The sequence below is a fragment of the Heterodontus francisci genome, chromosome 9 (genome assembly GCF_036365525.1).
Source record: "Heterodontus francisci isolate sHetFra1 chromosome 9, sHetFra1.hap1, whole genome shotgun sequence".
NCBI classification, from domain to species: Eukaryota; Metazoa; Chordata; class Chondrichthyes; order Heterodontiformes; family Heterodontidae; genus Heterodontus; species Heterodontus francisci.
In genome coordinates this window covers 83,615,736-83,642,630 of record NC_090379.1, presented here as the reverse complement: position 1 = coordinate 83,642,630, position 26,895 = coordinate 83,615,736, and the positions used below count along the sequence as shown (strand labels likewise).

The following is a 26,895-nucleotide window of genomic DNA, read 5'->3' as shown; positions in this document are numbered from 1 at the left end:
AGAAGACCAAAAGGGAAGATGTATGATAGGGCAGAGGGGCAGGAGAGATTAAATGACAAAGATGTCATGGAACAAAGGCAAAGGGAGTGCTAATAGTTGTAGTAAAAGACAAAGCAATAGTCCAGAGAGAGTGTTAATGGCAGAATAGTGAACAGCTCTGTTCAAAAGCACAAACGTGAAAAACAAGTTTAAGACCAGCACATGACAAAATATAATCAAAAAAAGGCAGTCATGCTCTGAAGTTGATGAACTCAATATTGAGTCTAGAAGGCTGTAGCGTGCCTAATCGGAAGAAGTGCTGAGGTTCACTGAGACGCTGCAGCAGGCCAAGGACAGAAATGTGGGCATGAGAGCAGGGTGGTGAATTAAAATGGCAGGCAACCAGAACCCTGAGGTCATGCTTGCAAACTGAGTGGAGGTACTCCGCAAAGCGGTCACCCAATCTGCGTTTGGTCTCCCCAGTGTAGAGGCAACTGCAGTGCAAGCAGCAAGTACAGTATACTAAATTGAAGGTACAAGTAAATCACTGCTTCAGCTGGTAGGAGTGTTTGGGGCCTTGGATGTTGAGGAGAGAGGAGGTAAAAGGGCAGGTACTACACCTCCTGCAATTGCATGGGAAGATGCCGTGGGATGGGGACGAGGTGACAGAGGAGTGGAACAGGATGTCGCGGAGGGAACACTAAACATAGGTTCCAACAGCAGCTCTGTTGCTCTGTTAATGCAGCCAAGCAACACTTTAAAATAAAAACTTTTTTTTGAATGCAGGTGATTCTGGCACAACTGCATTTAATACCCATCCCTTGTTCTCCGAAAAGATAGCCAGCACTTTTCTCGAACAGCTGTAGTTCTTGTGGCAATGGTACTACTCCAAAGCTGTTCTCTAATAAAGTTGCTCAAATTTTTCACACGTTGAGTGCAAAACTTGGTTCTAAAGTCATTACAAAGTACTCTATCTAAAAAATAACTGCTAATCACAAAATAATTACAGATGAGAAAGGACCATTTCCCCATCTTAATTTCCCCAGCCAATGAGATGCTAATGCACTCCATAACATCAAATTAAAAAAATGTTCGCAAGGTTTTCATCTCCATGACTATCGGATGTTTACACACATTTATCACTCTTTGTATGAACAAGAATTTCAAAATATCAGTCCTAAATGTTATCTTTTATTAGTTTGAGCATGTCTTCCCCCGGCCACCGCCACCCCCCACCCCTACGACCACAATTTGATCTGAAGTAATATCTTAGGTTAACCTTTTCTACACCCACAACTACAATATCACTCTACAAAATCACTTTTCAGATTCATCCATTCCAGACAAGGGATAGGCACCAACATGTTGCACCACGGACATTTCACAAAGTTATTGACTTAGTCACCCCCACCCCTCTCCCCCAGTCTGTGTCCGTCTACCTCTCCCCTGCCCCTCATTTTCCCTGGACCGATGCTCGTTTAAAGGGTTGCCTGCCTCTTTGTGTGTTCTGTGCTTCTGGCTGCGTGCTGACTCGTTTCATGCTCTCCCCTCGGCCTCTCTCTCCCCGAACCATATGAAAACAGCAGGGACGGCCAATCCCAGCATGCCTTGGCCACGAACCGTCAATCAGCGCTCATCTTGCCCAGGCAGCCCGCTGTCAGTCAGACACTGAGCAATTACAGACAGGCGTCTGCTGTCTGTCAGACATAGGTCCCACCTCTACCTGACACACGCTTTAATAGGAGAGCCATCAAGCAAAGCCGAGTCACGAACAGCCTGCTGGCAGTCAGAGGACTGGCGGGCTGGATGACAACCACGGACTCAATTTTTTTTTTTAACCACAGACACTACTGTCCGTGTACGGACATGTTGCCAACCCCTGTTCTCGACTGAAAAACCCATGTTCCTCCAGTATTTCCTCAGAACACAGGTCCCCTGACACTGGGGATCAACTCAATGAACTGAAATTTGCTGCTGTTATAACAGCCAGGCTGTCAGTGCTCGCCATTATTACGGATAAAACTGACAGCAACTTCTGGAATCCACACATACGCAGTTAAATGTGGAAATCCAAAAGTTGCTGTCAGTGCTCCTCTGCAGGTTGTGCTGTTGCAGTCTTCGCCGACTGAATAAACACAAATCACTGTTGAGGCGTGAACTTAAACTAATTGCTCACTAAAGATCAATGAAAAACTTAAGCCTTGTTCAATCAGGAGTAACTAAGTTTTGGATGGTGTAGTAAACCATAGTTACTGATGCACAATCTCTCTGGCCCTAAAAAAAAAATTAATTTTATAAGCGTGGAATCTCATTCCCTAAGAAGTTATTTGCAGAATTTAAAAGTTTGTTTTAAAGTTTATGTTTTTCTATTTAAGCTTCTCCTTTAACCCCATGCATATGTCCCAATCTTTATTTTAATTTCTGTATACCGATTTAAATGTAATTTATATTTCCTGTTTTTTTACTTCCTGCTTTGCCATCTTTGAGGATTCTTCGATCTGACTGATCAACCTTTCTGCCGCTTGCCCAGTTGACAGACACCACAGGTCTCCAGCAGAAGGCAGCAAATTCAAATTTATGTTGGTAAAGAAATCTGCACTCTACAGCCTGCTAAAACTTTGTGGCAGTTTTTTTTTACATTAATGATGAATATCGTTTGTTCGCTGCAGAATGCAAAATCTGAGTCTTTTCTAGACTCTTGACAGAGCTTGAATGTCTCATTTCTTGATGTTGAAAACCAGACACAGTACTCAGTATGCAGTGTGAGCAAAGCCTTAGAAAGTTTAATCATTACTTCCTGGCTTACAATCTACAATCTCAGCTCAGCAGTTCAACCTCCTATTTGCTTCATTGCTGCTCTGCTTTAGTCATTTAGTACATCTACTCTCAACTTCTTTGTTAATTATTTCAACAGCATTCATTCAGTACCTGCTGTGTATATTTTTCCTTCCCATGTGCAGCACTATACATATTCCACATTCAATTTGGCTTATTGTTCTGTCCACTTACATATTTTGTCCAATTCATTTCCATTTTAAGCTGCCTCTTATGATTCACTTCCTATTTTAATTTATCATTTGCAAATCTGACCATTTTCCATTGAGTTTCTAAATCCAGGTTGTTTATGCAAATTAGAAAATGCTGGTCCCAGCAGCGAGCCACTCTGCTCAGTATTTCCACCAACCACAATATTAGCCCTCAAGCAAGAACTCATTATTTCCTCCCCTTCAGCTAATTTCTTATTAATTTCACATAGCTTCTAGCTTAACTGGAATTGTGTGTCTTTAAAATCAAAACACCTTTGGACATTTTGAATGCCACATTAAACACGTAGTTTTATTTTGGTGTGCATGCTTTACTAATGATTTTGAGCAATGGGATCTGAATACAGCTAGTGATTTACAATAGTTCTAGAAAAGACCACAACAAAAAGGAAGAAATGTGACATTGAAAAGGGGACATTGACACCTGATATCAAAGATAAGGAATGAAATTAAGCTACAGTAGGTACAATAAATGGCCCAGGTTAATAAATAATGAGAGAAGTAGATAAAGTAGAGGAGAGATGGCAATAAGTTGTATTGGCTGCTGCAAAGATGCTGGTTAGATCAGTTTAAAACTGCCAATAACAGGGCATTACTTTGTAATCTCACTTAGAGGTACCATAATGGATATTTGGTGCATTAAATAAATGCGATTGCTGCAACAGGGCAGGTGCATTCCTTTATAAAATTATTGTACGAGGTATTATAGACCTAGTACCACCATGATCACAACTCTTTTTCCTATCATTTTAGTTTTTAAAAAGTATTTAAAGTATCAATCCATGTTATATGATATAACCAGAGTGGAGACAAAAATGGGAAGGGGAAAAAAAGAGCTTTTTTGGAAAAGGTATTAATGCCACAATGAAAAAGAATTTACTGAGCTACAGTAGCTACTCAGTGCCAGAGCTCAACTGACAGGATTTAATCAAAAACCTTTATAACAGTTTCATTTTTCAGAAAAGGAAGCCAATACAAGTGTTTATTGTTTTGGCAGGAGTCGCAGTGAGGGAGAGAAAATTGATGTCAGATGGTGCAAACTAGCTTGGACAGAGAAATCAAATCCAGAATGTAAAATAAATACAGCTACCCCTTGTTTTCAATGCATTCTTTTACATTATTTTGGATACAATGCTATTTTCCTAACAGAGCAGATTTTTTGTGATGTTGTTCAATTGGAGAAGACATTGTTGCATGAAGACAAGATCATATGTTTTAGTTTTAGTTTTAGAGATACAGCACTGAAACAGGCCCTTCGGCCCACCGAGTCTGTGCCGACCATCAACCACCCATTTTATACTAATCCTACACTAATTCCATATTCCTACCACATCCCCACCTGTCCCTATATTTCCCTACCACCTAGCTACACTAGGGGCAATTCATAATGGCCAATTTACCTATCAACCTGCAAGTCTTTGGTATGTGGGAGGAAACCGGAGCACCCGGAGGAAACCCACGCAGACACAGGGAGAACTTGCAAACTCCACACAGGCAGTACCCAGAATTGAACCCGGGTCGCTGGAGCTATGAGGCTGCGATGCTAACCACTGCGCCGCCCCAACACAAATGGATGTCACATGGTGTTCACGTTTGAGTCAAAGGTTACGCAGTCTTATAATGACAGGAGAGTTACAGCGTGTAATGATGTATAATATAATTGATCTAGATAGCATCGCTAAAGGACAAATTATACATCTTCCTATAATTGTACCCAATTATTTCCTCAAACTGCAGTTCTCTTTGTTAAATGTCTGTTTGTCCATCTCTTTTTTCTAATACATAGTGGCACATTTATCTTACCAGCATCTGCACCACTCTGTCCAACTCCTGTTCTCAGTTCTTTTGTATCACTTTCTGCCTGTCTCTGCTTCCTTTAATCTCATCTCTTTTCTTCAGTTGTCCCATCTGTCACATATTTCTTTTCTAATTAACTTGGAATTGGAATTCAAGGGTACAAAAACTTAAATTTATACAGTGCACTTAACATAATAAAACATCCCAAGGCACTTTACAGAAGCATTATAAAACAAAATACGACACCAAGCCACATAAGGAGTTATTAGGACAGATGACAAACAGCGTGGTCAGAGGTAGGTTTTAAGGAGTGTCTTTGAGGAGGAAATAAAGGCCTGCTACCTGAACCTAACCCAATGGGACCAGACGTCATATGTCGGGTTGGGTTGCACTTCCGGATCTGGCATTCAAGCTCAGGTTGGACACGCTCTAACACAGGTAAGTGGCTCCAATGTTAATTTAATTTTTGGACTGGAAAGGTGGTTTTGTTACTGTTATTTTAAGCTTGTGCAGATCAGCAACAAAGTGAAAAACAGAAGGTAAGTTAACTGATGGTCGGGTGCGGGAAAAAATGGCAGGGCTCAGACCGGGTTGGACTGGGGTCGGATGTGGGTCTGTCGGGCTCGGGTCGGGTTTTTGTTTGCAGACTCGAGCAGGCCTTTAGGAGGAAAGCGAGGTAGAGAGGGTTTAGAGATGTAGGGAGGGAATTCCAGAGCTTAGGGCCTAGGCAACTGAAGGCACAGCCACCAATGGTGCCGCAATTAAAATCAGGGATGCTTAAGAGGCCAAAATTAGATGAGCGCAGATATGAGGGTTTGTGAGCTGGAGGAGATTACAGAAATAGGAAGGGGCGAGGCCATGGAGGGATTTGAAAACAAGGATGAGAATTTTAGTATCAAGATGTTGCTTGAACAGGAGCCAATGTAAGTCAACGAGCACAGAGGTGCTAGGTAAACAGGACTTGGCATGAGTTAGGACACAGACAGCAGAATTTTGGATGCCTCAAGTTTACAAAGGGTAAAATGTGGGAGGCCAGCCAGGAGTGCATTGGAATAGTCAAGTCTAGAGGTAACAAAGGTATGAATGAGGGTTTCAGCACGAGATGAGCGAGACAGGGGTGAAGTCAGGTGATGTTACAGAGCTGGAAATCAGCAGTCATAGTGATGGCATGGCTATGTGGTTGGAAGCTCATTTCGGGGTCAAATATGACACCAAGATTGGGAACAGACTGGTTTAGTCTCAGAATATTGCCAGGGAGAGGGGTAGAGTTGCTGGGGAACAGAGTTTGGCGTGGGGATTGAAAACAATGACTTTAGTCTCCCCAATCCAGTAATGGATGTCAGGTAAGCAGTCTGATAATTTAACAGTGGAGGAGCGAACAGAGGTGGTGGTGAGGCAGAGCTGGGTGTCCTCAGCGTACATGTGAAAACTAATGCTGTGCTTTCGGATGATGTTGGCTAGGGGCAGCATGCAGATAAGAAACAAGAAGAGGCTAAAGATAGATCCTTTAGGGACACCAGAGGTTAATGGTGCGGAAGTGGGAAGTAAAGCCATTGCAAATGACACTTTGGTGACGATTAGACAGATAAAAATGGAACCAGGTGAGTGCAGTCCCACACAGCCAAACAGCAGAGAGGCACTGGAGGAGATGGTATGGTCAACCATGTCAAAGATTGCAGACAGGTTGAGAAGTAATAGTTTACCTTTGTCACAGTCACATAGGATGTCATTTGTGACTTTGTTAAGAGCCATTTCAGTACTGTGGCAGGGTTGGAAACCTAATCAGAGGGATTCAAACATGGAGTTCCGGGAAAAATGGGCATGGATTTGGCAGGCAATAACACGTTTAAAGACTTGAGAGGAAAGGGAGATTGGAGATGGGCTGGTAGTTTGCAAGGAATTTGGGTCAAGGTTTTTTTTTTTGAGAGGGGTGATGACAGCAGATTTAAAAGGAGAGAAGGACAACATCTGAAGACAGAACAGTTAAGAATATCAGCAAACATGGGAATCAAGAAAGGAAGTTGGGTGGTCAGAAATTTAGTGGGAATAGGATTGTGGGAGCAGAAGGCAGGCCTCAGGGACAAGATGAGCTTGGAGAAGGCATGAGGAGAGATATAGGAGAGAAAGAGCAAGATGAGATTTTAGGGCTAGGGCAGTGGGCAACTTTTGAGAAAGATTGGCCTGGAGGTCTAGTGGAAGGGACGGATGCGGGAGAGCGCGCTGATTGGATGGTCTCAATCTTAGTGACAAAGAAGTCCATGAGTTCCTCACACATTGTTGGACGAGACATAGGAGAGGGGCTTAAGATGGTTTGCAGTAGAGAAAATATTATCCTGGAATAAGAGCCGTTTTAGCAGACAAAAGCAGGACCTGATAGTGCTTTATGTGGTCGAGCCAGATCTGGCGATGGATGGCTAAACCAGTTGTCTGCCATCTCCTTTCATGTTTAAGTTCCTTGGACTTAAGGGAGCAGAGATGAGGGCTATACCAGGCAAAAACTACAGCTAGAGAGGCAGTGGATACCAGAACCTTGGGGTAATAATGGAAGATGAAGTATGGGAGAATTAGGGTATGGGGAACATTCAGTGGAATTAAAGCAGAGTACAGGGAGACTGGGTTGCAGGATCAATGCAGCTTCCAGTGGGGGTTGGTGAGGGGGAAGGGCAGTGGTGATATGTTACTGAAGGTGGATGAAAGGTGGGGCCGGGACAGAAATGGAAGTTGGAAATACAGAAGACAGAACAAAGAACTGAGATATGAGGACTAGAGCATTGATAGGGTCTAAGATATACAAGGGGGAGAAATAATGCTAGAACCAGTGAAGAACTGGAAGCACTCGACGGGGGTGGGGAGGAGTGGGAAGCAGTGGGGTGTGGAGTTAGAAGCAACCCTGAATATTCTGAGCATACGAAATGGTAGGCAGGTGAGAAACGGAAAAGTGGAGTTGACAGGTGCCACAAAGAGTCGCATTTGTAGAGGCCGAGATGTTCCAAACATGGCAAGGTGGTCAGAGTTATCAGAAGGACACCAGCTCAATTAATTGTGACCACATGTCTTGAAGTTGCCAGAAGTGGGCAATTTTAACTTTGTTGCAGCAACATCATAAATTCTGGACTAAAATATATGTTGAAGGCTTTCTTATATGTTGAAGGGCAGCACAGTGGCGCAGTGGTTAACACCGCAGCCTCACAGCTCCAGGACCCGGGTTCGATTCCGGGTACTGCCTGTGTGGAGTTTGCAAGTTCTCCCTGTGTCTGCGTGGGTTTTCTCCGGGTGCTCCGGTTTCCTCCCACAAGCCAAAAGACTTGCAGGTTGATAGGTAAATTGGCCATTATAAATTGCCCCGAGTATAGGTAGGTGGTAGGGAAATATAGGGACAGGTGGGGATGTTTGGTAGGAATATGGGATTAGTGTAGGATTAGTATAAATGGGTGGTTGATGTTCGGCACAGACACGGTGGGCCGAAGGGCCTGTTTCAGTGCTGTATCTCTAATCTAATCTAATCTTTCTTGATAGCATTTTGGGCAGAATCATGAGAAAAATAACCTCTCATTTTCTTGTGCTGCTCGAGCTCCAGATACTGGTACTGTTAAGTCTGCAAAAAAGAGTTTCTATCTCGACTTCTTTCAGTCTCCTTCGTCCCCTCTACCTCATGTTTTCAAACTTTACGTAATCAATAGAAGTGTACACACTTGACAACTATAAATGATGAAGCAGATGCACTCATCCACAAACCCATCTCACCTCAGCACATTGGAACATTATTCAAATTGATCATGAAGTAAGAGATTCATCATCTCCAGGAACTTTTTTCTCTGGATTAAGTCTCAATCTGGATTCAAGGAAGACAGACCAACTGCTCATAGGCTGTTCGAAACAGGATTGTGCACATGAACATGAATCGTGTTTCATATACAACTACAAATCTGTGTACTGTGGATATGAAAATGTAGAGCTTAGAAACATTAACTACTCTTGATCTGGTCATTCTTTCATAGAAGATCTGTTGGTCACCCATTAGCTCTTGGGTGTAGCAATGAATGCAATTTGCACACCACCTATTCATGACGTTGGAGTGTAACTCCAGCAATCCAAACAAACTACTTGTTGATGACAGTACACTCAATAAATCCATGAAGCCCACATGCCATACTGTAGCTGTTTTGAGTTGATCTACATTGCTATGGGCAATTGGTCCAGATCTGAAAACTGACATGTAACACTGAAGTCAGATTCAGCAGAAAACAACAGTCTAGATTGCAGTACCATCATAAAAATAAAACTGCAGGTTAAACTCTAACTACTGCAACTGAAGTCACCATCAAAAAAAACTGAAACAAAGATAATTCTCAAACTCAGTACCTCAGGAACACATTTCTCCAACTTAGTAGATTCAACCATGCAATTCTTTCCTCCATTTTGATCCTACATTTGCTTTTCCATAATCTATGTTTACACACTCGATTCAAGAATTCCAGGCCACTTCAGGCAATAATTACAGGCCATTGTTTAGAACGATGAAATTAAAAACAGATTTTGACTATGAGATTTTGGATTTTTAACCAATTTATTTAGGTTCTATAGCAAATGTACGAAGGAAATACTGCTTGTTTAGCAGCCACTATATACCTGAATAACAGACAAATTCAGTTGTTGTGAATGGGTTTCTGTAATTTTACAAGTGTCTTCCCATGAAACCTATAAGCATTATTGCAAAGATCACATTTTGTTTTCATTATCCAATAGTTGCTATAATACTTTAAATATTCTGCCCTCTAAACAACCATACCAACAATTTTTAAAAAAATTAATTCATATCATAAATTTCAAATTACCATCTAAAAATGTCAAAAGGATATTAAAAACTAGATTTTAAAAAAATCCATTGCATCAATGGATTTCACAGCAATTCTATCCTGCCCCCAACTTTCTCCCCTGAAGGTGCTACTTCGTACACAGTATAATTTCACAGGCAGAAGTGTCAGTGCCCACCTACAAGATGCCATTCTGTATATGAAAATTTAGACAATTTTGGAAATGTACTTGTCTGTCATACGCACCACTGTGAACAAGATTGTGTCCTCCAAAAACATTAATACTGTTATCCATTACGCTAAGATCCCAGGTTGCAGAGGTCAACTGCAGCAACTTACGCTCTACCGGCTAAGATCAAACATGGGACATTTCTGTAATAAAAGCAAAATACTGACCCCTTGCCGTGTATTCACTATACCCTCTGACGTTCCCCTCTCTGACACTGAACATTCTGTACTCAGCAAAGGACTCCGTTTTATCCCCTTCCGCCCTCACCTCAATGAATTCCGTGCTCGGCATGACGTTGAGCTCTTCTTCTGTCGCCTTTGCCTCCGTGCTCACTTCTTTGACCAGGAGTCCTCCCCCCGACAAGCGGACCCATTCACCCGCCTCCAGCATTCCCCCTCTACCTGGACCCCTCCCTCTGGCCTCTTACCCGCTCTTGATCTTTTCAGTGAAAACTGTCGGCGAGACATCGGCCGTCTCAATTTCTCTGCCCCCCTCACTCACTCTAACCTGCCCCCTTCTGAACTTGCCGCACTCCGTTCTCTCAGGTCTAACCCCAACATTGTCATCAAACCTGCAGATAAGGGTGGTGCTGTTGTCGTCTGGCGTACCAACCTCTACCTTGCAGAGGCTCAGCGCCAACTCTCAGACACTTCTTCCTACCTCCCCCTGGACCATGACCCCACCACCGAACATCAAGCTACTATCCACAGAATTTTTAAACAAAAAAAAAACAAGTTCTGAAGAAGGGTCTCTGACTTGAAATGTTAACTCTGCTTCTCTCTGCACAGATGCTGCCAGACCTGCCGAGTATTCCCAGCATTTTTTCTTTTTATTTTATATGGGAGATTTCTGTATGGGTTCAGTAATGCATCAGGCAGTGCACTTGCTTAATATTGCAAACAACATTTGCACCACACAAGTGCCAAGCAATGATCACTCCAACAAGAGAGAATCTAACCATCTCCCCTTGACATTCAATGGCATTACGATTGCTGAATTCCCCACCATCAACATCCTGGGGGTTACCATTGACCAGAACTGAACTGAACTAACCATATAAATACTGTAGCTACAACAGCAGGTCAGAAGCTAGGAATCCTGCGGCGAGTAACTCACCTCCTGACTCCCCAAAGCCTGTCCACCATCTAAAGCCTGGCTTGGGTACGAAATTAAAACCTGACCCGAGCCCGATCCGACCACAGCCAACCCGACCCCGCCCCCAGCCAGAGTCCTATAATTTTTTTCGTGCCCGACCCGACACAAACCTCCTTCATCTGTTCCGGCAGCAGGCTATTCCTGCAACTGGAGACGTGGGGATCATGGGTATGCCTGATCAAGGAACTTCCCGGAAGCAGTGTCCAGCCTGACCCGACCTGAGCCCGAATGCTGGACTCGGAATTTCGACCCGATCCCAACACGTAGTCGGGCCTAGATGGGTTCGGGTCGGGTAGCCAGGCTTGACCACCATCTACAAGGCACAAGTCAGGAGTGTGATGGAATACTCCCCACTTGCCTGGATGAATGCAGTTCCAACAACACTCAAGAAGCTCAACACCATCCAGGACAAAGCAGCCCGCATGATTGGCACCCCATCCACAAACACTCACTCCCTCCACCAGCGATGCAGAGGCAGCAGTGTGTAACATCTACAAGATGCACTGCAGCAACGCACCAAGGCTCCTTAGACAGCACCTTCCAAACCCATGACCTCTACCACCTAGAAGGACAAGGGCAGTAGATGCATGGGAACACCACCACCTGCAAGTTTCCCTCCAAGCTACACACCATCCTGACTTGGAACTATATTGCCGTTCCTTCACTGTCACTGGGTCAAGATCCTGGAACTCCCTTCCTCACAGCACTGTTGGTGTACCTATCCCATGTGGACTGCAGTGGTCCAAGGCGGCAGCTCACCACCACCTTCTCAAGGGGAATTAGGGATGGGCAATAAACGCTGGCCCAGCCAGCGACACCCACATCCCAGGAATGAAATTTTTTTTCTTTTAATTAAACAAGGATAGTTTTCATCATTAATTTACAGATAGCCTAGCTACAAGGCATGCTAGGAAACATATAGCTTCTATTTGTGTTTTCTATAATTGAACATAAAAATGAAATTCAGAATTTTGCAAATGGAATGTACAACAAATATCTAAATCAGCCTGTACACTAACATAAAAAAATGTAGATCTGCAAAGGGCTCTGTATAAAATACCCTTTAAAGTTTACATTAACAGTAACAAAACTTTCAGGCAATTCATTGTAACTGAAGCTTTTTGGAACACAAAAGGTATGAGATATTCCGCCCCGAAGGAACACCACTAACAAACCACATTAATGGTCATTCATCTCATTGCTGATTGAGATGCTGCTGTGCTGCAATGTTTATCCACATAACAGTGACTGCAATTCAAAGTAAATCAATCTATATGAAGTCTTTTCTTCTTTCCTAAAAGTAGTCTCTTACCCAGTGGTCAGGAGTTAATGTTTGCTTCAGCAGTGGTTCTCCCACATGGTTTTTGGGAATTTTGGAAATAACATTTTTCACCTGGAAGAACAAGATATATTTAGAAATGGTTCCAATGGAGCATCAGGACTTGAGAATAACAAACTATAGCACCAACCTTTTCTTCTATAATCTTAAATAATTGTGCATCGGCAGCACCAGATACAGGACAGGGCAAACCCAATGTTGCACAGATAGATTTAATTTCCCGACGAACATCTTCATTGCCTTCAGCTTCAGACACTGGAGGAGATTTACAGTGCAGGATCCTAGCCGTTTGAAGCTCAGATGACAGGTATACTAGAAGCAAACAGATACAAACAGGCTTTGTGTATTTGTATCTTTTAAACACAACACCTTTTTAAATGTACTGATAAAAGCAAACAGTTGTCAATTTCCTTTGGAGCAAAAATTAAGCAGCTAATTTACTTAGCACAGGAGCCAGGAAGGGAAGTTGGGTGGTCAGCAGTTTACCAATAATAGGGTCAAGTAAATGGGGGGGTGGGCCTCATTGCTAAGATGAGCTTGAAGAGAATATGAGGGGAGATAGGAGCAACCTTGAGAAAAACACAGGTTCAGGACTATGGGAGGGTGGCGGGTGGTGGAGAACGGCATAGCAGCAAAGGCAGCTAAACACATGGTCAGAATCTCAGTGACAAATGAGCTCCTCGCACTGCTGTTGAGGTGAGGGTGGAGGGGTTTAAGCAGATAAGCAGTCATGGAGTAACAAATCCAGAGCTACTTTTGCACTCCAGGATGACCCTGGAGTAGTAGCTACATGGACTATCCATACAGACTTAGGATGTCTCCAGTTCGATTTAGTTTTTGTTCAGTTAGCTGACCACAGGTCATCTCTGTGCTCCTCGACTGAGAAAGGCAGGGATGGAGAAAAAACAAAAAGGTTTCCGATCCTGATTACTATTCAATGACTCCTAATGGAGAGCTTAGATGGCAAGGACGTAAATCAATCTTGGGCTTGCTGCCTCCACAGTCAAACAGCTTGTTGACATTCACTAATCACTGTAGGGCAGACGTGATGGACCAGCTGGTGTTTTTCTGCCCATCAATTTTGTATGTACATAGTTAGGTAAACAAGTGAAGAATAGCAACTTTGAAAAGGCACAATGTGGCTGCCTGTACCAAAGATCCTTCAAAGCTCCTTTCAAAATTCCTGCAACAAGGTATTTTGAGGACACCTTGTGGTGAATGCTGGTGAGTCAGACATGGTCTTAAAACACCTCAGACGAAAGTGCCCCAGAGCTGCCAAACAGTATTACTACTTCTAAAATGTATTTTGGACATCCATACTTCTGTCATAAATTTTCTGTTCTCATTTTTCTATTTCTTTGCAGTATTATATTTTATATTGAGATACAGTACTGAAACAGGCCCTTCGGCCCACCGAGTCTGTGCCGACCATCAACCACCCATTTTATACTACTCCTACATTAATCCCATATTCCCTACCACCCTACCACATCCCCACAATTCTCCTACCACCTACCTACACTAGGGGCAATTTACAATGGCCAATTCACCTATCAACCTGCAAGTCTTTGGCTGTGGGAGGAAACCGGAGCAACCGGCGGAAACCCACGAGGTCACAGGGAGAACTTGCAAACTCCACACAATACCTAGAATAGAACCCAGGCTGCTGGAGCTGTGAGGCTGCGGTGCTAGCCACTGCGCCGCCCAATGTTATGAACAATTTTACTGATTAAGCGCAACTTTTTTCATTGCAGCAGCTTATTCGGGAGCAGGGAGTGCGAGCGAGTGATCAGCTGGGAAGGTCAGTTTCAAAGTAAACTTAATTTCCTTTTGTTTTCGGCGGAGACCAGGGGGCTGCTGGGTAAGTAAAACCCTATATATTTGGGCCGTTTCTGAACCCGAGACACTACACGGGTAGTGTCTCCCACCCGCCCTCCTCCTCTAACCAAAAAAAAAGGACTTGGTGGTGTGTAGATAAGGTAAGGCTTTTTCTATTCCTCTTTTTTTAATCGTGCGATTGGTAAAAACTTTTCGTTCCTTTTTCATTTAACTAAGTTAAGCTTAAGATTAAAAATGGCAGGAGATCTCAGACCCGTGACATGCTCCTCTTGCTCAATGTGGGAGCTCAGGGACACGGCTGATGTCCCTGACTCCTTCACGTGCAGGAAGTGTGTCCAGCTGCAGCTCTTGTTAGACTGCATGACGGCTCTGGAGCTGCGGATGGACTCACTTTGGAGCATGCGTGATGCTGAGGAGGTCGTGGATAGCACGTTTAGCGAATTGGTCACACCGCAGATTAGGATTGCTGAGGGAGAAAGGGAATGGGTGACCAAAAGGCAGAGAAAGAGCAGGAAGGCAGCGCAGGAATCCCCTGCGGTCATCTCCCTCCAAAACAAGTATACCATTTTGGATACTGTTGAGGGAGATGGCTCACCAGGGGAAGGCAGCAGTAGTCAGGTTCATGGCACCGTGGCTGGCTCTGCTGTTCGGAAGGGCGGGAAAAAGAACGGAAGGGCTATAGTCATCGGGGATTCGATTGTAAGGGGAGTAGATAGGTGGTTCTGTGGTCGAAAACGAGACTCCAGAATGGTATGTTGCCTCCCAGGTGCACAGGTCAGGGATGTCTCAGATCGGCTGCAGAACATTCTGAAGGGGGAGGGTGAACAGCCAGTTGTCATTGTGCACATAGGTACCAATGAAATAGGTAAAAAACGGGATGAGGTCCTACAAGCAGAATTTAGGGAGTTAGGAGCCAAGTTTAAAAAGTAGGACCTCAGAGGTAGTAATCTCAGGATTGCTACCAGTGCCACGTGATAGTCAGAGTAGAAATGAAAGAATAGTCAGGATGAATGCGTGGCTTGAGAGATGGTGCAGGAAGGAGGGGTTCAGATTTTTGGGACATTGGGACCGGTTCTGGGGGAGGTGGGACTATTACAAATTGGACGGTCTACACCTGGGCCAGACTGGAACCAATGTCCTTGGGAGTGCTTTTGCTAACGCTGTTGGGGAGGGTTTAAACTAATGTGGCAGGGGGATGGGAACCAAATGAGGAGGTCAGTGGACAGTAAGGAGGTAGTAACGAAAGCCTGTAAGGAACTAGATAATGAAGTCAGCGTGACTAAGGGGAAGAGTAGGCAGGGAGCAGATGATGAACGCAAAGGGAGTGGTGGTCTGAGGTGCATTTGTTTTAATGCAAGAAGTGTATTAGGTAAGGCAGATGAACTTAGGGCTTGGATTAGTACCTGGGAGAATTATGTTATTGCTATTACTGTGACTTGGTTGAGGGAAGGGCATGATTGGCAATTAAATATCCCAGGATATCGATGCTTCAGGCGGGATAGAGAGGGAGGTAAAAGGGGTGGAGGAGTTGCATTGCTGGTCAAAGAGGATATCACAGCTGTGCTGCAGGAGGGCACTATGGAGGACTCGAGCAGTGAGGCAATATGGGCAGAACTCAGAAATAGGAAGGGTGCGGTAACAATGTTGGGGCTGTACTACAGGCCTCTGAACAGCGAGCGTGAGATAGAGGTACCAATATGTAAACAGATTATGGAAAGATGTAGGAGCAACAGGGTGGTGGTGATAGGAGATTTTAATTTTCCCAACATTGACTGGGATTCACTTAGTGTTAGAGGTCTAGATGGAGCAGAATTTGTCAGGAGCATCCAGGAGGGTTTTCGAGAGCAGTATGTAAATAGTCCAACTCGGGAAGGGGCCATACTGGACCTGGTGTTGGGGAATGAGCCCGGCCAGGTGATCGAAGTTTCAGTAGGGGACTACTTTGGGAATAGTGATCACAATTCCGTAAGCTTTAAAATACTCATGGACAAAGACGAGAGTGGTCCTAAAGGAAGACTGCTAAATTGTGGGGAAGGCCAACTATACCAAAATTCGGCAGGAGCTGGGGAATGTAGATTGGGAGCAGCTGTTTGAAGGTAAATCCACATGTGATATGTGGGAGGCTTTTAAAGAGAGGTTGATTAGCGTGCAGGAGAGACATGTTCCTGTGAAAATGAGGGATAGAAATGGCAAGATTAGGGAATCATGGATGACAGGTGAAATTGTGAGACTAGCTAAGAGGAAAAAGGAAGCATACATAAGGTCTAGGTAGCTGAAGAAAGACGAAGCTTTGAAAGAATATCGGGAATGTAGGACCAATCTGAAACGAGGAATTAAGAGGGCTAAGAGGGGTCATGAAATATCTTTAGCAAACAGGGTTAAGGAAAATCCCAAAGCCTTTTATTCATATATAAGGAGCAAGAGGGTAACTAGAGAAAGGATTGGCCCACTCAAGGACAAAGGAGGAAAGTTATGCGTGGAGTCAGCGAAAATGGGTGAGATTCTAAACGAGTACTTTGCATCGGTATTCACCGAGGAGAGGGACAAGAAGGATGTTGAGGTTAGGAACAGATGTTTGATTACTCCAGGTCAAGTCGGCATAAGGAGGGAGGAAGTGTTGGGTATTCTAAAAGGCATTAAGGTGGACAAGTCCCCAGGTCCGGATGGGATCTATCCCAGGTTACTGTGGGAAGCGAGATAGGAAATAGCTGGGGCCTTAACAGATATCTTTGCAGCATCCTTAAACACGGGTGAGGTCCCGGAGGACTGGAGAATTGCTAATGTTGTCCCCTTGTTTAAGAAGGGTAGCAGGGATAATCCAGGTAATTAGAGACCAGTGAGCCTGACGTCAGTGGTAGGGAAGCTGCTGGAGAAGTTACTGAGGGATAGGATCTATTCCCATTTGGAAGAAAATGGGCTTATCAGTGATAGGCAACATGGTTTTGTGCAGGGAGGGTCATGTCTTACCAACTTAATAGAATTCTTTGAGGAAGTGACAAAGTTGATTGATGAGGGAAGGGCTGTAGATGTCATATACATGGACTTCAGTAAGGCGTTTGATAAGGTCCCCCATGGTAGGCTGATGGAGAAAGTGAAGGCGCATGGGGTCCAAGGTGTACTAGCTAGATGGATAAAGAACTGGCTGGGCAACAGGAGACAGAGAGTAGCAGTGGAAGGGAGTTTCTCAAAATGGAGACGTGTGACCAGTGGTGTTCCACAGGGATCCGTGCTGGGACCACTGTTGTTTGTGATATACATAAATGATTTGGAGGAAAGTATAGGTGGTCTGATTAGCAAGTTTGCAGACGACACTAAGAGTGGTGCAGTAGCAGATAGTGAAGGGGATTGTCAGAGAATACAGCAGAATATAGATAGACTGGAGAGTTGGGCAGAGAAATGGCAGATGGAGTTCAATCAGGGTAAATACGAGGTGATGCATTTTGGAAGATCCAATTCAAGAGTGAACTATACAGTAAATGGAAAAGTCCTGGGGAAAATTGATGTACAGAGAGATTTGGGTGTTCAGGTCCATTGTTCCCTGAAGGTGGCAACGCAGGTCAATAGAGTGGTCAAGAAGGCATACGGCATGCTTTCCTTCATCGGACGGGGTATTGAGCACAAGAGTTGGCAGGTCATGTTACAGTTGTATAGGACTTTGGTTCAGCCACATTTGAAATACCTCGTGCAGTTCTGGTTGCCACATTACCAAAAGGATGTGGATGCTTTGGAGAGGGTGCAGAGGAGGTTCACCAGGATGTTGCCTGGTATGGAGGGCGCTAGCTATGAAGAGAGGTTGAGTAGATTAGGATTATTTTCATTAGAAAGACGGAGGTTGAGGGGGGACCTGATTGAGGTGGACAAAATCATGAGAGGTATAGACAGGTTGGATAGCAAGAAGCTTTTCCCCCCAGAGTGGGGGATTCAATTACTAGGGGTCACGAGTTCAAAGTGAAAGGGGAAAAGTTTAGGGGGGATATGCGTGGAAAGTTCTTTACGCAGAGGGTGGTGGGTGCCTGGAACGCGTTGCCAGCGGAGGTGGTAGACGCGGGCACGATAGCGTCTTTTAAGATGTATCTAGACAGATACATGAATGGGCAGGAAGTAAAGAGATACAGACCCTTAGAAAATAGGAGTCATGTTTAGATAGAGGATCTGGATCGGCGCAGGCTTGGAGGGCCGAAGGGCCTGTTCCTGTGCTGTAAATTTCTTTGTTCTTTGTAAAGATTCCAGTAGCAATTCAGCAACAAATTCATGAAAAATATCAACTAGAAGAATTCTACCATGCTAGCATATAATAAATTAACTTACACAGAAGTTTTAAGCAGTCTTCCTTCTTTTTTAATCTCTCCTTAAAATCTCCTGAGAGAAGCGCTGAATAAGGGCAAGACATCTCTTTTAGGAAGCCATTAACCTCCAGCAGAAAGCTTTCAACATCATCTGCACCTTAAGTAGCAAGAACCAGTGGAATTAAACATTTATTAAACTTAAGTAAAATATATTGCATTAATTTCCTTTAACACTTGTCAAAAAGTTGAATCTACTCAAGAAAGCAGGATATTCTAGGTCACAAATCTCTCCCACTAATGCTAAAGCACCATACTACCAAAGCAAAGCATCACGAGCAAACAAAACTCATAAGAAGTAGCAGCTATATAAAAGACAAGGCTGATTCCAATATATGCCACTAAATCTGTCAATCAGATTACATTTCACTAACTGGTCCAATCCAATTGTCATGCACACACTGATACAAATTTCAGTACTGAACAATTAACCCTGTGCTGTAGGACATTTAGGTTAAATACAGAGTTAATGGTGGCATCTGACAAGTCCTCAAATCACACAAGGGGGAACAGCATTCATCTCAAACTAACTCAATCAAAAAGATCATAACATCCCCTTACTGCAGTCAACTGGCTCTTAAATAATTTTACTGTTTTCTCCTCCACCATTTTACCTGGAAGTTCATAACATGAATTGACCACTGTGCATGTCAACAAGAAATTCCTGGTTATGGAGTCTCAAGTTTGTCATTGCCTAGTTTGAACTTGTATCCCCTTTTACTGCGTGCTGAAATTGCACTGTTTGAAAGCTCAACAGTTCAAACTTAATTTCAAACACAGTTTAGCACTTTGTGTATTATTCAGTTCAGTAAGATTTCCTACATTATATATAAGTAATTCACATTTGACGCTGTCACCAAACAAGTCAGATGATTTCATTGAAGTCTATCAGATCACCTGGTGCATAATGAACCCAACTCAAAAGTGGAAAAATGCGTAGAGGTTCTTGCTCCTGATTGACTACTGTTTTTTTTTCGGGTGTGTATATATGGGCGCGTGCGTGATACACACAAGCAGGGCACAGGTCTGGTGATCCTCTCAATGGTTGTGTAGTTTGGACTCTCACCATCAAGATACATGTGAAGAATGGTCATGAACACCAGAAAAATGGATAGGGGATGAAGTGGATTTTAAATAACTTCAGACAAACTATTGATAGCAAATTTATAAGAATCTTGAAAACAAAGGAACAGCCATGATCTTATTAAATGGCAGAGCAGGACTCTTCTCATGTTATTTCTTGATATAGACTCCAACAACTGGATCATCCCCCTCTCGTTCTAGGCCCCTTTCCAACTGCTTCAAGATATCTCTTACCCTGACACTAGGTAGGCAACACACCCTTCATGACTGCAGAAGATGCTATCTATCACTCTAATTATTGAATTCCGTATAACTAACATGTTTTTATTCTGCTCTCCTCCCACCCCCATTAAAGGGATTCTACTGAAAGTAGTAAAGTGACAAGATGTCTTGCTACCTGTAGCAATGAATTTAAAATTATATTTAAGCGGACAATATTACTGGATGTAAAAACTGTAAGGATAAATTGATCAAGATCATGTCATATTCAGTCTGTATTTAACCATAGACTAACCAAGTATCATTTCGAAGATAATGTTTTACTCAATCTGAATTTGGCCAAAATATCAACTGAACGACCCAATTATAAACTTAAGCTAAAGCCATTACAAAGATAATTAAACCAATATGACACAGTTTCTTACCTTTGCTTTCATAAGATGCAATTACTTTCTTATCAGAGGGAGCATATAGAGGCAAACCTCAAGCTAAACATTTCTCAGAAACATATTTTCAAGGAACTTTCAGGGCCATGGAACAAGCCTATCTAGTCTCAAGGCAATTTTCTTTCTTAGAGGAAAAGAGGAGGAGGAGGAAGCACAATGTTTGAACAATAGAAGTTCTGATACTAGACAGTACTTACTGGTAGTAGCATTTATACTTTCTTCCAAACTACACAACATTTTAATCTGTGAAGTTAACCACACGCAGAGTTCAGTAAATTCTAAAGAGGATGGCCCAGTCTCAACTGCTTTCAAAAGAGTTTCTTCTTCTAACAAGGGTCCACTGTAACTGCATCAAAAGAAAATTGAGATTCCATTTAATTAATAGAAGTAAAAAGTAAATATCAAAACATGGGTCTAATCGGTCAAATAGAAAAAGTACAATAGCTGGAATAATCTCAGCTTTATAGAAACACAGTGACAATTAGAAGACTTGCAAAAGTGAAAGTAAAATCTGTTCTTCAAAATTCAGAATAGACAAGAAAATTGTACAAAGGAACATAGGCATCCTCCGGCAATGCCCACAATATTTGCAAAACCCACTGAGGTCCAATGAAAACAAGAGAAAATAGCAAAGATGGGATATGTCACAGCATTTTAAAACATTTTTCTAAATTTTCACTTGAGAGTTGACCACAGATCTGAAATTAGGAAAATAGAGCTCAGTCATCAACAAAAATGATTGTATTTGAACACACATATGGTATCAGGATCAAAACAAAATGCACTGCAGTACTGCATAGACAATGCATCCAAATCAAAGTAAGTGAATGGAAAAATTGTCACCATAAAGTACATCACTTAACTATAGCTGTTTTAGCTTCCCCTCCCCCAAAAAGTATAATCTGTAGAAAAAAACTGATTTCTTTCCCCAACTTACATTTCTATGGCCTATATGCTTTTAATTTGAAGTCAAGTATGCAAGCAGTTTTCAACACCCCTTTGTGCTCTGAATGCCAAACACTGTTTGTTTGGATGATACATCAGTTGAAGCAGTTTAATGAATCTGAAATGTAGGCTTTCAAGAATACTGTAGGAATTTTTTTTTAAAATATTTTCTCTTTCCAGGAACTTAAAAATGTCATAAATACACACTACAGCAAATTAACTTCCACTAAACTTACCTCCTCCTATAAGGAAATTAGGGTAGCAGTAAGCAGAGTGTAACAGAAATTTTCACAAGTTAACAAGTTAACTAATTCTTACATTATGGCCATTCGATTTCAGAAAAATATCAACGAGTACAGAGTGTGCCCATCTTAGCTTTGTTTGTGGCTTAAGGGACCATTCTGAGTTATGTTGGCATAGTGAAATACCGGTGGCTATAGATCAGTCACAAATGGTCTCAAAACAAAATGCGGAATGATTTTTTTCCCCCACTTACTAAGTTTCACATTTATGAACTGCTTACTTTGGGGGAAAGGGGTGGAAAGTAGAGCGCAATGGAAATAGAGAGTGCATGAGAACTAAGAGAGAATGAATGCAGAGTGTAACAGAAAAGGGAGAAAACAAGTGAACAGAGTGAGTAGATAAAAAGTTAGGTGTAAGCCTTGGATCAGTGGTAGTACTCAGTGAACAGGTTGTGGAATCAAGCTCCACTCCAATAACTTCAGTACAAAATCACAGCTGATATTTCTCATCCAAAAGACGGCACCTCTGATAGCACAGTATTCCCTCAGTATTACACTGAAATTTCAGCCTTGATTCCAGACGTTTTGTGGTACTAAACTAACTTCTTTGCTCATTCGGCTGGTGAGAATTTGGAACTTTTTTATTCACGGGATGTAGGCATCACTGGCAAGACTAGCATTTATGGCCTATCCCTAATTACCCTCGAAAAGATAGTAGCTTGTTTTGAGGACAGTTAGGAGTCAAACAGATTGCTGTGGGTCTGGAGTCACATGTAGGTCAGCCAGGTAAGGATGACAGATTCCTTTCCCTAAAAGGACATTGGTGGGCAAGATGGGTTTCTCTGACAATGCGGTAGTTTCATTACGGATACTAGCTTCTTATTCCAGATTTATTTCATTAGTTAAATTCAAATTCCTCTGCTGCTGTGGTGGGATTTGAACTCATGTCTCTGGATCACTAGTCCAGGCCTCTGGATTACTAGTCCAGGCCTCTGGATTACTAGTCCAATAACAAACACAATGCGACTGTACCCCGTAACACTACCACAAGGAATGGTTGAGGCAACTAGAACAGATGTAGTTAAGGGGTAGCTAGATAAATACCTGAATGAGAAAGAGGAGGGTATTCTGACTGGGTTACATGAAGAGGGGTGGGAGGAGGCTCAAGTAGAGCAAGAACACATGCACAGTGCAGTGCCACAAGGATCAGTGCTGGGGCCTCAACTATGTACAATCTAGATCAATGACTTGGATGAAGGGACTGAACGCATGGTAGCTAAATTTGCTGATGACACAAAGATAGGTAGGAAATTAAGCTGTCAAGAGGACATAAAGAGTCTACAAAGGAATTTAGATAGGTTAAATGAGTGGGCAAAAGTTTGGCAGATGGAATATAATGTGGGAAAATGTGAACTTGTTCACTATAGCAGGAAGAATAGAAAAGCAGTATATTATTTGAATGGAGACTGCAGAACTCTACACTACAGAGATCTGGGGTCTTGGTACATGAATCACAAAGTTAGTATGCAGGTACAGCAAGTGATTAGGAAGGCAAATGGAATGTTGGGGCTACTACAAGGAAAATCAGGTATAAGTCTTGCTACAGTTGTACAGGGCCTTAGTTAGACGGCATCTGGAATACGTGTACAGTTTTGGTCTCCCTACTTAAGAAAGGATATAATTGCATTAGCAGTTCAGAGAAGGTTCACTCAACTGATTCCTGGGATGAAGGGATTGGTTTATGAGGAAAGGTTGAGCAGGTTGGGCCTGTACCCATTGGAGTTTAAGAGAATGAGAGGTTTTATTGAAACATACAAGATCGTGAGGGGACTTAAAAGGGTGGACGCTAAGAAGTTGTTTCCCCTTGGGGGAGAGTCTAGAACTAGGGGACACAGTTAAAAAATTAGAGTCATAGAGTTATGCAGCACAGAAACAGGCCTATCGTGTCTACGCTGCCATCAAGCACCTAACTATTCTAATCCCATTTTCCAGCACTTGGCTCGCAGCCTTGTATGCTATGGCGTTTCAAGTGCTCATCTAAATACTTCTTAAATGTTGTGAGGGTTCCTGCCTCTACGACCCCTTCAAGCAGTGTGTTTCAGATTCCAATCACCCTCAGGGTTAAATTTATTTTCCTCAAATCCCCTCTAAACCTCCTGCCCCTTACCTTAAATCTATGCCCCCTGGTTATTGATCCCTCCGCTATAGGAAAAAGTTTCCACCTATCTATCCTATCAATGCCGCTCAATTTTGTATACCTCAATCAGGTCCCCCCTCAGCCTTCTCGGCCCTAAGGAAAAAAAACCCTAGCCTATCCAGTCTCTCTTCATAGCTGAAATGCTCCAGCCCAGGCAACATCCTGGTGAATCTCCTCTGCACCCTCTCCAGTGCAATCACATACTTCCTATCGTGTGGTGACCAGAACTGTACACAGTACTCCAGCTGTGGCCTAACGAGCATTTTATACAGCTCCATCATAACCTCCCTGCTCTTATATTCTAAGCCTCGTCTAATAAAGGCAAGTATCCCATATGCCTTCCTAACCACCTTATCTACCTATGCTGCTGCCTTCAGTGATCTATGGACAAGTACACCAAGGTCCCTCTAACCCCCTGTACTTCCTCGGGTTCTACCATCCATTGTATATTCCCTTGCCTTGTTAGTCCTCCCAAAATTATCACCTCATACTTCTCAGGATTAAATTCCATTTGCCAATGCTCCGCCCATCTTACCAGCCCATCTATATCGTTCTGTAATCTAAGGCTTTCCTCCACACTATTTACGACACCATCAATTTTCGTGTCATCTGCAAACTTACTGATCATACCTCCTATATTCACGTCTAAATCATTAATGTACCCTACAAACAGCAAGGGTCCCAGCACCGATTCCTGCGGTACACCACTGGTCACAGGCTTCCAATCGTAAAAACAATCCCTGACCATCACCCTCTGTTTCCTGCCACTAAGCCAATTTTGGATCCAATTTGCCAAATTGCCCTGGATCCCATGGGCTTTTACCTTCTTAACCAATCTCCCATGCGGGACCTTTTCAAAAGCCTTATCGAAGTCCATGTAGACTACATCAACTGCTTTACCCTCATCTACACATCTAGTCACCTCCTCAAAAAATTCAATCAATTTTGTAGACACGATCTCCCCCTGACAAAGATATGCTGACTATCCCTGATTAATCCCTGCCTCTCCAAGTGGAGATTAATCCTGTCCCTCAGAATCTTTTCTAATAGTTTCCCTACCACTGATGTTAGACTCACTGGCCTTTAATTACCTGGTTTATCCCAGCTACCCTTCTTGAATTATGGTACCACATTTGCTGTCCTCCAGTTCCTCTCCAGTGGCTAGAGAGGATTTGAAAATTTGCGTCTGAGCCCCTGCTATCTCCTCCCTTACCTCACATAACAGCCTGGGATACATCTCATCTGGCCTGGAGATTTATCCACTTTCACGCTCACTAAAGCAGCTAATACTCCTTTTCAATGCTAGTTTGTTAGACTATATCACAATCCTCCTCCCTGATCTCTACACCTACATCGTCCTTCTCCATAGTGAACACAGATGAAAAGTAATCATTTAAAACGTCACCTATCTCTTCCGACTCCACACACAGACTGCCACTCTGGTCCCTATTCTTTCCTTGGTTGTCCTCTTACCCTTAATATACTTAGAAAACACCTTGGGATTTTCCTTTATCTTGCCCGCCAGTGTTTTTCCATGTCCCCTCTTCGCTCTCCTAATTACTATTTTAAGTACCCCCCTACACTTTCTATACTCTTCTAGTGTCTCCGCTGTTTTCAGCACTTTGAATCTGCCATAAACCTCCTTTTTTTTTCCTTATCCAATCCTCTATATCCCCTGACATTCAAGGTTCCCTGGACTTGGTCCTACCCTTCACCTTGTTGGCCCTGAACACTCTATTTCCTTTTTGACTGACTCCCACTGGTCTGATGTCAACTTTCCTACAAGTAGCTGCTCTCAGTCCACTTTGGCCAGATCCTGTTTTATCATATTGAAATTGGCGTTCCCCCAATTTAGTACTTTTATTTCCAGTCCAGTTAAGATGAGCAGAACCTTTTTTCTCTCAGAGGGTCATTAGTCTGTGAAATTCTCTTCCCCAGACGATGTAGGTGCAGAGATCAGGGAGGGGGAGTGTGACACACTTGAACAAATTAGCACTGAAAGGGAGGAAATATTAGCTGCTTCAGCGGGCTTAAAAGTTATAAATCCCCAGACCCAGATGAGATGTATCCCAGGCTGTTGTGAGGCAAGGGAGGAGATAGCAGGGGCTCTGACACAAATTTTCAAATCCTCTCCGGCCACTGGACGCAGGGTCATTGAATAGCTTCAAGGCTAATTTAGATTTTGTTCATGGATAAGGGAGTGGTTATGAAGGGTAGACAGGAAAGTGGAGTTAAAGCCACAATCAGATCAGCCATAATCTTACTAAATGGCGGAGCAGGCTCGGGAGACCAAATTGCCTACTCCTGCTTATGTTCCTTCGCACGGAGTGGTTTGACCGAACGCCCTGTCTCTCTGCTGGACCCATTCCTCTTACAGAAATCAGATGAGCCTCACTCTTGGCCTCACCATCACTTTGATTTTTAAGTCAACCCAATTAAAACCCAACACGCCGGCCACCTGTAAGAAGCTGAGAGTGACCACGGTCAAGCGGAGCCGTTTACTCTCGGGAAGGTGAAGTTAAACCTGCCTCCGACTCACCCCAAGGCTTCGAGCATGTCCAGCACGTCACCCTCCATGGCCAAGGCTGGGAGCGGGAATGGAGGCTTCAGGGCAGAGGAACAGGCCCACGCCGAGATAAATCAACACAAACACCGATCCACACCAGGCCCAACCACCCCTAACCTCGCTTTTAGTAAATTTACTGCACCCGCTCCTTTCAAACCTCCTCCCGCTCCTTTGTTTAATAAAAAGGGAAAGCGAAGCCCCGGCCTTCTGAAAAAACATTCCCCTTCCAGACGCAGCGCCGTCCTGGTGGCTGGGAGGAGCTGCTGCATGTGTGTATGTGGAAACTGGAACACTGCACTTGAGGAGCAGATGGTAAAAAGACATTTTGGGTGCAATGCATCTTCAGAAATCCTGTCGGATTTTTTTCTAATATTGAAGGCTTAGGTATGTTAGTGCTGGAGAACAAAGCACTTTCCCTTTTAGCCATCCAGTTTCAGCATCAAGCTCTTCCAGGTCAGGGTTATCACAGCCAGCTGCAGAGTAACACTACTTATGCCAATTTCTTTGGCCTCCTTATCGCGAGAGACAATGGGTAAGCGCCTGGAGGTGGTCAGTGGTTTGTGAAGCAGCGCCTGGAGTGGCTATAAAGGCCAATTCTAGAGTGACAGGCACTTCCACAGGTGCTGCAGAAAAATTTGGTTGTCGGGGCTGTTACACA

General features: G+C 43.3%; 1 protein-coding gene across 1 annotated transcript in view; it reads right to left on the bottom strand.

Moving 5' to 3' along the window:
- LOC137373880 (protein FAM98B-like) overlaps window positions 1–26,432 on the bottom strand; it is a 66,257-nt gene extending 39,825 nt beyond the window's left edge. Inside the window, exons 1-5 of the mRNA XM_068039407.1 lie at window positions 26,211–26,432; window positions 20,485–20,633; window positions 18,505–18,639; window positions 12,488–12,669; window positions 12,331–12,411 (exon numbers count right to left, since the gene is read on the bottom strand). Coding sequence (XP_067895508.1) covers window positions 12,331–12,411; window positions 12,488–12,669; window positions 18,505–18,639; window positions 20,485–20,633; window positions 26,211–26,248 — 585 coding nt within the window. The 5' untranslated portion in view covers window positions 26,249–26,432. The remainder of the gene's footprint in view (window positions 1–12,330; window positions 12,412–12,487; window positions 12,670–18,504; window positions 18,640–20,484; window positions 20,634–26,210) is intronic.
- Between the last annotated feature and the right edge of the window lie 463 nt (window positions 26,433–26,895).